Source organism: Oncorhynchus nerka, linkage group LG7 (assembly GCF_034236695.1).
Source record: "Oncorhynchus nerka isolate Pitt River linkage group LG7, Oner_Uvic_2.0, whole genome shotgun sequence".
NCBI classification, from domain to species: domain Eukaryota; kingdom Metazoa; phylum Chordata; class Actinopteri; order Salmoniformes; family Salmonidae; genus Oncorhynchus; species Oncorhynchus nerka.
The window spans coordinates 45,949,913-45,962,534 of NC_088402.1; the positions used below are offsets into that span (position 1 = coordinate 45,949,913).

At 41.8% G+C, this 12,622-nt stretch overlaps 1 protein-coding gene across 1 annotated transcript in view; it reads left to right on the forward strand.

Moving 5' to 3' along the window:
* Positions 1-187: 187 nt before the first annotated feature.
* LOC115131792 (ubiquitin-associated protein 2-like) overlaps positions 188-12,622 on the forward strand; it is a 47,741-nt gene continuing 35,306 nt past the window's right edge. The window contains 3 exon segments of the mRNA XM_029663784.2: positions 188-399; positions 9,125-9,250; positions 12,373-12,450. Of these exon segments, the coding sequence (XP_029519644.2) occupies positions 9,167-9,250; positions 12,373-12,450 (162 nt within the window). The 5' untranslated portion in view covers positions 188-399; positions 9,125-9,166.

The following is a 12,622-nucleotide window of genomic DNA, read 5'->3' on the forward strand; positions in this document are numbered from 1 at the left end:
TGCAGCTAATAGTGGTCCTGCTGAACAGCCAGTCAGCAGGACCACTATTACTCTGACAATCTAGGATAGGAAATCACTATAAATATTTTAAAGTTTGTTTATTTATTTGATATGCATTTTTTTAGAGATGGGTGATCACGTGTCCGGGGGTTAGTTACATTGAAGCGCCCGGTCGACCACGTGACGGAGCTATTTGCGGTGTCAAAGTGGAAAAGACACAGGTAAATGCCGAGTCTCTCGCTTATTGTCTGCGCGAGTCGGTTCGGCATAGTTCCTCATATAAGTGTATTATTTTTGGGCTTTGAGGTTTCATTTCGTCGAAATCCGATTAGGAGGTCGACAGAGAGACCGCTTGGTCGGTTTTTATAGCAGAATATCTGACATTCATCTGGGTTTCTGGTCAGTATCGCTTGTTATTTATTTTCTTTATTTTGGGCCTACGGGCCTACCTAGAGCCTCGGTGTCGTGTTTATTTAAACAGACATCGGTCGCGTTTGCTGGTGCTGCATAGTGCAACTTATAAAGTGATTTGTGAGTTAGTTACCACGTTAATGTGCGGCCTATGCGTTTGTGGGCTCAGTAATATGCCTTACTAGTAACCATGTTTGCCAGTTAGGCTAAAAGTGATGATTTGCAACAATCTAGCTAGCTATATTCTCTTCGCCATGAGGTTGAGAAGAACGGAATCTCATCGACCAGGCTGGATGGATGTTCCCTAAAAATTACATCTTAGCTCGTTAACATTTGGACAATAATGTTATGTTTATGAAGCAAATTATATGGCTGACGGCCATGCACGTTAGCTAGTTAATTGTTGTGGTGAAATAATATTCATGGAGTTTATGTAACGTTGGGTAACTTAACTAGAGACGAATCGCTAGCTATCGTTAGCTAAATAAAACCATGTTGTGGATGTCAAATCCAGAGCGATGTGTGTATAGTGGACGCCATTACAATCTGCTAAATTGGTTCGCAAACAAGTTACCATAGTAGTTACAGTAACTTGTTAGCTAGCCTCAGCTAACAAGCTACCATAGTAGCTATATTATCTTGTTAGTTAGCCTCCCAGCAAATGTGTGCCAAATAAATTTAATTTGCCAGATCTCAATTAGCTAAAGTAGCTAACTAATGTTCGAACTCAAATTTCATTGGACCCTATTTGGATATACGAAACCTAACGTTAACTACCTAACTAGGTATATAATTTCAGTTGGACAATTAGCTAGCTAGGACCATTGTTTAAAATTAGGTAACGTTAGCCTAGTTAACCATCTCTTTGGATAGGTCGTTACAACAGCCACAGTCAGAAACCCCGCCTATTTCTACAAAAACTCAAATTAAAATAGACACAAGGGGAGGTATGGCTTAACATAACCACTAGCTACAAATTAAATGGCATTATGAACTGTATAACTGGCGACTGAGGTCAGCATGCATGTGCCTGGCCTGCCAAAAGGAGTCGCTGGAGCGCGATGGGGACAAGGACATCCCAGCTGGCCAAACCCACCCCTACTTGGATGACGCCGGCTCATGGTTCTCCAGATCGCAGCCGGCTGCGGCACAGCCTGGGATCAAACCCGGGTCTGTAGTGATGCCTCTAGCAGTGCCTTACACGGAACCCAAACCGGCTGCACCATCGTGCATGAATTTATTTTGTCCCCCTATACCAAACGCAGGTTAAAATATCAAAACAAACTGAACCAATGACATTAATTTGGGGACAGGTCAAAAAGCATTAAACATGTATGGCAATTTAGCTAGTTAGCTTGCACTTGCTAGCTAACTTTAATTTGTCGTATTTAGCTAGTTTGCTGTTGCTGGCAAATTTTTCCTGGGATATAAACATTGAGTTATTTTACCTGAAATGCACAAGGACCTCTACCCCAACAATTCATCCACACAAAACGGCCAACCAAATCGTTTCTAGTCATCTCTCCTCCTTCCAGACTTTTTCATCTTTGAACTTATATGGTGATCGCATCTAAACTTTCATTGTATTACCACAACAACCGGCAACAAAGTTAGTCTTTCAATCACCCACGTGGGTATAACCAATGAGGAGATGGCACGTGGGTACCTGCTTCTATAAACCAATGAGGAGATGGGAGAGGCGGGGACTTTCAGCGCGATCTGCATCAGAAATAGGAATGACTTCTATTTTAGCCCTTGGCAACGCAGACGCTCGTCTGCGCAGTGGGTGCAATAATTGAATAACATGGATTTCAAAAATTATTTTGCGACTCCCGCCACTCGGGAGGCGGGTGTGATCATTCTACAGTGGTCCCTGCAGCGTACACTCAACCCGGTGTGATTAGAAGACTTATTTAGAATGTCCAGTTTCGATTGATGCAACGGCCAGCATTTGAGCTGGCCACACTGTTTTTTCACAAATTTTACACAAACATTCCTTACGAATTTTTAGACAACTCGGCTGACAGAAACCACAATATGAATTAGCTAATAGCACTAATTATTTATAATTCATCACATTGCAAGTGAGCTTACCATTGATCAATATTGTTGAGTACTTTCTAGAAATCTAAATTAATGAGACTTTGGATGTTTTTTTTTTTGTGTCAACCAAAGATAAGAGGAGACGATGAGTTTGGTCTGTTTGCAGTATGCATGTTTTTAGGGGGTGTGTCATCTACGATCATTCACTTCACTTCATTCCCTTCCAGGAGTTTACTCATAACAGCATTGGTCTGACAGACGTTTACGTGACATCCAGAATGCATTGTATAATGTCAACAAACATGGCATAGCTGGCAAATAGCTTAGCTTTAGCTCAAATAAGTATTTAACAAACATCATAGGTGTCCGTCACAATCTATGCAATAATCAGAATTCATTATTTGTCACCAGTACTTGAAAACGTGAATAAAATGGAAAAATACATAATGCTCCATACATGTGTACATACAGTGCCTATGGAAAGTATTCAGATTCCTTGACTTTTTCCACATTTTGTTACATTACAGCCTTATTCTAAAATTGTTTTTTTTTCTCCCCTCAATCTACACATACTAATGACAAAGCAAAAAAAAGGTTGGTAGCATCCTTAGCCAATTTATCACATTTTGTATTCAGACCCTTGTTACTCTGTACATTGTTTAAGCACCTTTGGCAACGATTACAACCTCAAGTCTTCTTGGGTGTTACGATACAAGCTTGGAACACCTGTATTTGGGGAGTTTCTCCAATTCTTCTCCGCAGATCTTCTCAAGCCCTGTCAGGTCGGATGGGGAGCGTCGCTGCACAGCTATTTTCAGGTCTATCCAGATGTTCGATTGGGTTCAAGTTCGGGCTCTGGCTGGACCACTCAATTCCATTGACTTGTCCTGAAGCCACTCCTGCGTTGTCTTGGCTGTATGCTTAGGGTTGTTGTCCTGTTGGAAGGTGAACCTTTGCCCCAGTTTGAGGTCTTGAGTGCTCTGGAACTGGTTTTCATCAAGGTTCTCTCTGTACTTGGCTCCTTTCATCTTTCCCTAACTTTGTTACTCAGTACTTTAGCACACTCAGCCAACCGTGATGTCCTTGATGTGTCTGAATCCTGGCTTGGGAAGGCCACCAAATATTCTGAGATTCCCATCCCCAACTAAAACATTAGCCGTCAAGATAGAACTACCAAAGGGGGAGGAGTTAGCCTGCAAAGTTCTGTCATATACTTTCCAAGTCTATGCCCAAACAGTTCGAGCTTCTAATTAAAAAAATTAATCTCTCCAGAAATAAGTCTCCGCCTGTTATAGACCCAATTCCCAGCTGTACCCTGGATACCATATGTGAATTGATTGCCCCCCATCTATCTTCAGAGAATGCACTGTTAGGTGACCTAAACTGGGATATGCTTAACCAGTTATCGGCAACCCCGATACCGGGATCAATATGACAACTACCAGTGAAAATAGAGGGCGCCAAAATTCAAACCACAAATCTCATAATTACAATTCCTAAAACATACATGTGTCTTATATAATTTTACATATATTTTCTTTGTTAATCCCACCAAAGTGTCCGATTTCAAATAGGCTTTTCAGCGAAAGCACGACAAACGATTGTTAGGTCTCCACCAAACCATAATAAGCACAGCCATTTTCCAGCAAAATATAACCTTCATAAAAACCAGAAATAAAGATAATTCAAGGTTAGTGATAAAAATTAATCTTCATCCGATGACACTCATAGGACTTCATGTTACACAATACATGCATGTTTTGTTTGATAAAGTTCATATTTATATATAAAAAAATGGAGTTTACATTGGCTATTTAGATTCACTAGTTCCAAAAACAGCAAGTGATTTTGCATAGCTACATCATTCAACAGAAATACTCATCATACATGTAGATGATATTATAGTTATACACATGGAATTCTAGATATACCTCTCCTTAATGCGACCGCTGTGTCAGGTTTCAAAAAAACTTTACGGAAAAAGAAATGCATGCAATCTGAGACGGCGCTCAATTTAAAAACACCACAGCCGCAAAGATGGCGTCAACATAAACAAGAAATTACATGATAAATATTCCCTTACCTTTGATCTACATCAGAAAGCACTCCAGGAATCCCAGGTCCACAAATGTTTGTTTTGTTCGAAAATGTCTTATCTCCAAATACCTTCTTTTGTTAGAGCGTTTGGTATACATATCCAAACGCTAATTCTGGTCAGCGCTATATTGGACAAACTTCAAAAAGTAATATTACTGGTCGAAGAAACATTTCAAACTAGGTACAGAATCAATCATTAGGATGTTTTTAACATATAGCTTCAAAGTTCCAACCGGAGTATTCTTGTCTTCGTGGGCAATGGAACGCAAGTGACTACCATGAGGAAAAAGTGGGATCACAAAATGGCTGCTTGATGGACAGCTGATATATTCTGCTCTCATTCACTCCCACAACAACATAGAAGCCTCATTATAATTTATATTGATGGTTGACATCTAGTGGAACCCATAGGCAGTGCAACATTCATATTTCAGGGGGATTTCATTCTGACTTCCTGTTTTGGTTTCAACTGTGGATTTTGCCTGCCAATATGAGTTCTGTTATACTCGCAGACATCATTCAAACAGTTTTAGAAACTTCAGTGTTTCCAATACTTCAGTGTTTCCAATACTAATAATAATAATAATAATATGTGAATATTAGCAACTATGACTGAGGAGCAGGTCGTTTGATATGGGCACCTTTTCATCCAAGCTACTCAATACTGCTCCTGCAGCCATAAAAAGTTAACACCCCAGCAGTCCTACAATCTAAGCTTGATGCCCTCAATCTCACACAAATTATCAAGGAACCCACCAGGTACAACCCTAAATCTGTAAACATGGGCACCGCCATAGATATTATCCTGACCAACTTGCCCTCCAAATACCTCTGCTGTTTTCAATCTGGATCTCAGTGATCACTGCCTCATTGCCTGCATCAGCTAAGGGTCCGTGGTCAAATGACCACACCTCATCACTGTCAAACGCTCCCTAAAACAATTCTGCGAGCAGGCCTTTGTAATCGACTTGGCCCGGGTATGCTGGAAGAATATTGACCATCCCGTCAGTAGAGGATGCCTGGTCGTTCATTAAAAGTAATTTCCTCATAATCTTAAATAAGCATGCCCCTTTCAAAAATGTAGAACTAAGAACAGATATAGCCCTTGGTTCACTCCAGACCTGACTGCCCTCGACCAGCACAAAAACATCCTGTGGCGGACTACACTAGCATCGAATAGTCCCTGAGATGTGCCACTTTTCAGGGAAGTCAGGAACCAATACACATAGTCAGTTAGGAAAGCAAAGGCTAGCTTTTTCATAGAAATTAACTCCAAAAAGTTCTGGGACACTAAAGTCCATGGAGAATAAGATCACCTCCTCCTAGCTCCCCACTGCACTGGGGCTAGGAAAGACTGTCACCACTGATAAAACCACAATAATCGAGAATTTCAAGAAGCTTTTCTCTACCTCTAGTCATGCTTTCCTCCTGGCTACCCCGGCCAATCGCTCCGCACCCCCCGCAGCTACTTGCCTAAGCCTCCCCAGCTTCACCCAAATCGAGATAGCTGATGTTATGAAAGAGCTGCAAAACCTGGACCTGTATAAATCAGCTGGGCTAGACAATCTGGACCCTCTCTTTTTAAAATGATCCACTTCAATTGTAGCAACTCCTATTACCAGTCTGTTCAACCTCTCTTTCGTATTGTCCGAGATCCCTAATGATTGGAAAGCTGTCACGGTCATCTCCCTCTTCAAAGGGGGAGACACTCTAGACCCAAACTGTTATAGACTTATATTCAGCCTGCCCTGCCTTTCTAGTCTTCGAAAGCCAAGTTAACAAACAGATCACTGACCAATTCGAATCCCACCATACCTTCTCTGCTGTGCAGTCCGGTTTCTGTGCTGGTCACGGGTGCACCTCAGCCATGCTCAAGGTACTAAACGACATAACCGTCATCGATAAAAGACAGTACGGTGCAGCCTTCTTCATCGACCTGGCCAAGGTTTTTGACTCTGTCAATCACCACATTCTTATCGGTAGACTCAACAGCCTTGGTTTCTCAAATGGCTGGTTCACCAACTACTTCTCAGAGTTCAGTATGTCAAATCGGAGGGCTTGTTGTCCGGGCCTCTGGCAGTCTCTATGGGGGTACCACAGGGTTTAATTCTTGGGCCGACTCTTTTCTCTGTATATATCAATGATGTCGCTCTTGCTGTGGGTGATTCCCTGATCCACCCCTACGCAGACTATACCATTCTGTATACATCTGGCCCTTCTTTGGACACTGTGTTAACCAACCTCCAAACGAGCTTCAATGCCATACAACACTCCTTCCGTGGTCTCCAACTGCTTTTAAACACCAGTAAAAAACTAAATGCATGCTCTTCAACCCATCGCTACCCGCACCCACCCACCATCACTACTCTGGACGGTTCTGACTTAGAATATGTGGACAACTACAAATACCTAGGTGTCTGGTTAGACTGAACTCTCCCTCCAGACTCATATTAAGCATCTCCAAAATTAAATTGAGAATCAGCTTCCTATTTTGCAACACAGCCTCCTTCACTCACGCTGCCAAACATACCATCCTAAAACTGACCATCCTAACGATCCTCGACTTCGGCGTTGTTATTTACAAAATAGCTTCCAACACTACTCAGCAAATTGGATGCAGTCGATCACAGTGCCATCCGTTTTGTCATCAAAGCCCCATATACCACCCACCACTGCAACCTGTATGCTCTCGTCAGCTGGCCCTCGCTACATATTCGTCGCCAGACCCACTGGCTCCAGGTCATTTAAGTCTTTGCTAGGTATAGCTCCGCCTTGTCTCAGCTCACTGGTCATAACGCTCACCCTTGGCATGCGCTCCAGCAGGTATATCTCACTGGTCATCCCCAAAGCCAACGCCTCCTTTGGCTGCCTTTCCTTCCATTTCTCTGCTGCCAATGACTGGAACAAATAGCAGAAATTGCTGAAGTTGGAGACTTGTATCACCCTCACTAACTTTAAGCATCAGCTATCTGAGCAGCTTACAGATCGCTGCAGCTGTACACAGCCCATCTGTAAATAGCCCATCCAGCTACCTACCTCATCCCCATTGTATTTATATACTTTTTTGCTCTCTTGCACACCAGTAGTTCTACTTGCACATCTATCACTCCATTGCTAATTTGCTAAATTGTAATTACTTTGCTACTATGGCCTATTTATTGCCTTAACAACTTACCCCATTTGCACACACTGTATATAGACTTTCTATTGTTATTCACTGTACGTGTGTTTATTCCATGTGTAACTCTGTTGTTTGTGTCGCACTGCTTAGCCTTCTTGGCCAGGTCGCAGTTGTAAATGAACTTGTTCTCAACTGGCCTACCTGGTGAAATAAAAAAAACAAATCTTCACCTGGGTGGCCAGCACTAGGAAGAGCCTTTGTAGTTCCAAACTTCTTCCATTTAAAAATGGAGGCCATTGTGTTGGGGACTGCGGACATTGCTGCAGAGATTTGGTACCCTTACCCAGATCTGTGCCTCAACACTACTCTCAGAGCTCTACGGACAATTCTTTTACCTCGTGGCTTGGTTTTGCCCTGAAATGTACTGTCATTTGTGGGACCTTATATAGACAGGTGTGTGCCTTTCCAAATCATGTCCAATTAGTTGAATTTACCACAGGTGGACTCCAATCAAGTTGTAGAAACATCTCAAGGATAATCAATGTAAACAGGATGCGCCTGAGCTCAATTTCGAGTCTCATAGCAAGGGTCTTAATACTTATGTACATTTTTTATATTTATTTATATTTGTTTTTTATACATTTGCAAACTTTTCTTAACCTGTTTTCACTTTGTCATTATGGAGTATTGTGTAGATGAGAATTAAAAATAATAATTTTACAATAAGGCTGTAATGTAACAATGTGGTGGAAGGGGTCTGAATACTTTTGAAATGCACGTGTGTGTATACAGGGGCAATTTGTAAAAGAGACCTTGGTCTTTAAAGTAATTGACGCAGGAGGGCAAAAATGCATCTGGTGCACTTAGCTGTTCTACGAGTGGTCTGAGGCAGGCGTTTTAGATTACAATTTAAGTGCAATGTTAATTGTGGTTTTGGGAAACCAGTATATTTAACAATACTCCTAAGAACATTTTAATTATGAACTTAAGCTCCTGGGATCCGGGCCCTTGGCCTTTACGATATCACCATCTATGCTCTATTCCCAGTTCTGGGGTTAAACGCCATGTTTTTTGGGGGGTACTGTTTTTCTAGGTAGTACATTTGCTCCCTAACATCGTGTGAAAGATACGCATTAACAATTGCTATTGAAAATCAAAATGGTTATTTCTAGATTGTTACCAGGCCACACTCATTTATAGGTTAATTAAGCCACTGATTCTCAGGAACTGCAAAACTGCCATAAGCATTCTTACCAACTAGTTTTTTTAACTAACCCTGGTCGTACTTTACAGTATTCATTCTGTAATTAGTGAATAATTTGCACTTAAATCTGTGGTGATGTTCCCAAACCCTACCGTACTAATTTGTTTCACCTAACCACTAAAAATGGATGGTTTTAGTGTCTGTTGGTTTTTCCAAATGGTAACCTCTCTCCCAACTCTCTTTCTCAGGTGTTATTCCTTTGTAAATACTGTTATTTGTATATACTGTAAATGATGACGTCTGTGGGCGGAAACCGAGCCTGCGGCAGTTGGGAGCAGCAGACAGGCCAGACACAGCACAAGCAGAGACCTCAGGTTGGTACCTCGCCCTCGACCCTTCTGCCCACACTGGATGTCATGCACTTAGTTACAACACACACAGACCCAACAGCTGATTCTTTGTTTCCAGGGTCTAAAATGAACTTTTTGGTCCACCAGCCACTGTGGCAAGTAGATGGCGAAATCTACCAGCCACTCCAATTGTATTTATTTTACCAGCCAAAATATTTATTTGATATATTTATTTACGTTTGTTTTTACAAAAAAGCATGCTTAATTTTTCTAAAACAAAAAATATTTTAGTAGGATGTAATGTGATATATTCCTCAATTTATTTGTTACCCAAGTCGCTTGACTAAAATATCTGAGACCATTTTTATCTGCCACTTTAAGGGCGGGAGTTTACCATGGTAACAGTGCCACTCAAGTTGTCAAGTGGTGGTGTGAGATTTTGGATCTGACTAGTAGTAGACACTATCTCTTCACTATCAGTTGAAGCAGCAGATTCAAACTAACATTAAAAATCAACTGACCGTGTCAACAAAACAATGTAAATACTAGAGATGACTATTTAGTCGATTGGTCGACTGAATCTCTTTAGTCAAGCAGTCGCAATTAATTTTTCTTTTCATGGTGCACCTGTCTGATTCGCGCCTGTCTCGGTGGACTAATTCATTGTGGAGGCCACGGGGATGGCACAGTCCATCACTTGAAGGCATGTGATAGTAAAATTGTATATGGTTATATTATGTATAAAAAAAATGTCGCTACACTAATAAATGTAATATTATAACAAATGAGCCTTCTCCCGCGTTGGATTGGCGCCTTTCCTCATGTTGCTACACTATTTACAAAAGTATGTGGACACCCCTTCAAAATTTGGATTCTTCTGTTTAAGCCATACCTGTTGCTGCCAGGTGTATAAAATCAAGCACACAGCCATACAATCCTCATAGACAACATGGAAGAACTGACTTTCAATGTGGTACCGTCATATTACGTATCTTTCCAACAAGTGAGTTCATCAAATGTATGCCCTGCTAGAGCCCCACTCAACTAAGTGCTGTTATTTTGAAGTGGAAACGTCAGGAGCAACAAGGCTCAGCCGCAGCGTGGTAGGCTGCCACACAAGCTTACATAACTATGAGTGCTTAAGCATGTAGCTCGTAAAAAATAATTGATTCTTGGTTGCAACACACGCTACTAAGTTCCAAACTGCCTCTGGAAGCAACGTTGGCACGATAACTGTTCGTCGGGAGCTTCATGAAGTGGGTTTTCATGAGCAGCCGCACTCATGCCTAAAATCACCATGCGCAATGCCAAGCGTTGGCTGGAGTGGTGTTAAGCTTGCCGCCATTGGTCTCTGGATCAGTGGAAACGTGTTCTCTGGAGTGATGAATCATGCTTCACCCTCTGGCTGTCTGACGGATGAATCAGAGTTTGGTGGATGCCCGACTGGATAGTGTCAACTGTAACGTTTGGTGGAGGAGGAATAATGTTTTGGGGCTGTTTCATGGTTTGGGCCCAGTGAAGGGAAATATTAATGCTAAAGCATACAATGACATTCTAGACAATTCTGTGCAGTTTGAGGAAGGCCCTTTCCTGTTTCAGCATGACATTGCCTCTGTGCACAAAGCGAGGTCCATACAGAAATGGTTTGTCGAGATTGGTGTAGAACTTGACTGGCCTGCACAGAGCCCTGACCTCAACCTCATCGAACACCTTTTGGGATGAATTGGAATGCCGAATGAGCCATGACTAATCGCCCAACATCAGTGCCTCACCTCACTAATGCTCTTGTGGCTGAATGGAAGCAAGTCCCCGCAGCAATGATCCAACATTTAATTGGAACGCCTTCCCAGAAGAGTACAGGCTGTTATAGCAGCATAGAGGGGACCAACTCCATATTAATGCCCATGATTTTGGAATGAGCAGGTGTCCACATACCTTTGGTCATGTAATGTAGCTACAAATCATAACTCGCACATACTTGGTCATAATTTTTTCAGTTCGCACATCTATTTTTAGGTACATATGTAAGTACAATTGTTGCACTGTAAAGCCTTGACATTTTACTTGCAGATGAAGCATCATGCTCTCCCCCACCTCTGTGTAAAGAAATTAGACTACAACCAGCCACGGGTACCGGGAGGCAGGACAGACGGCAGACTGTCAAACCAGTATGGCTTCCCTGTCATCGCTCTCTTTGTGACTGACAGGGTGGCACCTGTCATATCAGTAGATCACTAGAAGATGCATATCGTTCATTCTAGCAGGAGAGGGCTCTGCAGACTTTTCTGATTAGTGCATTGAAAATAATCGCCTAGTTAATTTTAGTGAAAAAAGTAGCCGGCTGCAAATGAGTAGTCAGCTGTTCAGCCGGCGCTAGTGGAAGGCACTTGAGTTCTGGACAATTTTATGTTGTCTGAATCACCTACCTGTGGAATTTTATGACGCTGAATCGTTAGATTGCCAATTCTGATTGAATCAACATTCAGCCTTTACCATAAATGCAGTGTCTACTTTAGAATGGTAGTGTGTTTTAAGTCCAAAAATTGATGTATTAACTGCAGATTGCCCCTTTGTCTATCAATAGTGTGAAAGTTTGAGCATGTGTCCGTTAGGCCTAAGGATTTTTCACATCACCATAAATTAGATTCAACAATAAAAGCCTCACTTTAATTCCATAGGCTCAGATTCTCACTATGCAGCTGTTGCAAGAGTGCATTTTTCACTGGCTGTCCACTGGTTTCAAAAACAATGACTGATAGGCAGCTTAAACTCCATTATTGGGTTGAAATACACAATTAGATTTGTAAACGGCCATCCACAACGACCACAATCCGTAAGGTGCAAATAGCTGAAGGAGAGTGCAGCAGTGTGATTCACATCAATGCACTATGTAGATATCAATAAGTGATTTCCGTATCACCGTGGACTACACTGCTGTCATCCTTACCTCCAAGCGTTTTTTCAAGTTGAATATTCTTTGCATGCCGACAGCAGTCGCACCATTGGAAGACAGCTTATTCCTGCTCTTCTACCGCGATCCATCAAGTTAAATTTAAAAAACAAAAAAAAACATTTGAGACTACATGAGCTACTTTTTTAAGGCTATTTGTGGTCACTCAGAAGTTGTTCCACCCTTCTCTACACAGGCCACTGCTGAGCAGATCCGACTCGCGCAGATGATTTCGGACCACAATGATGCTGATTTTGAAGAAAAAGTTAAGCAGGTGAGAGCGAACATGGCATCCCAGTGCCCTTTAAGACCCTTTTTGCTGCCTGAAGGGAGAACCGTTACATTAGTGTATATTCATAGAGATCTAGAAGTGTCTTAGCCTCTCTTGACACCTTTTCTCTGGTCTGGTAGCTAGAGCTTAAAGTAGAATTGTCAAAAATATTCCA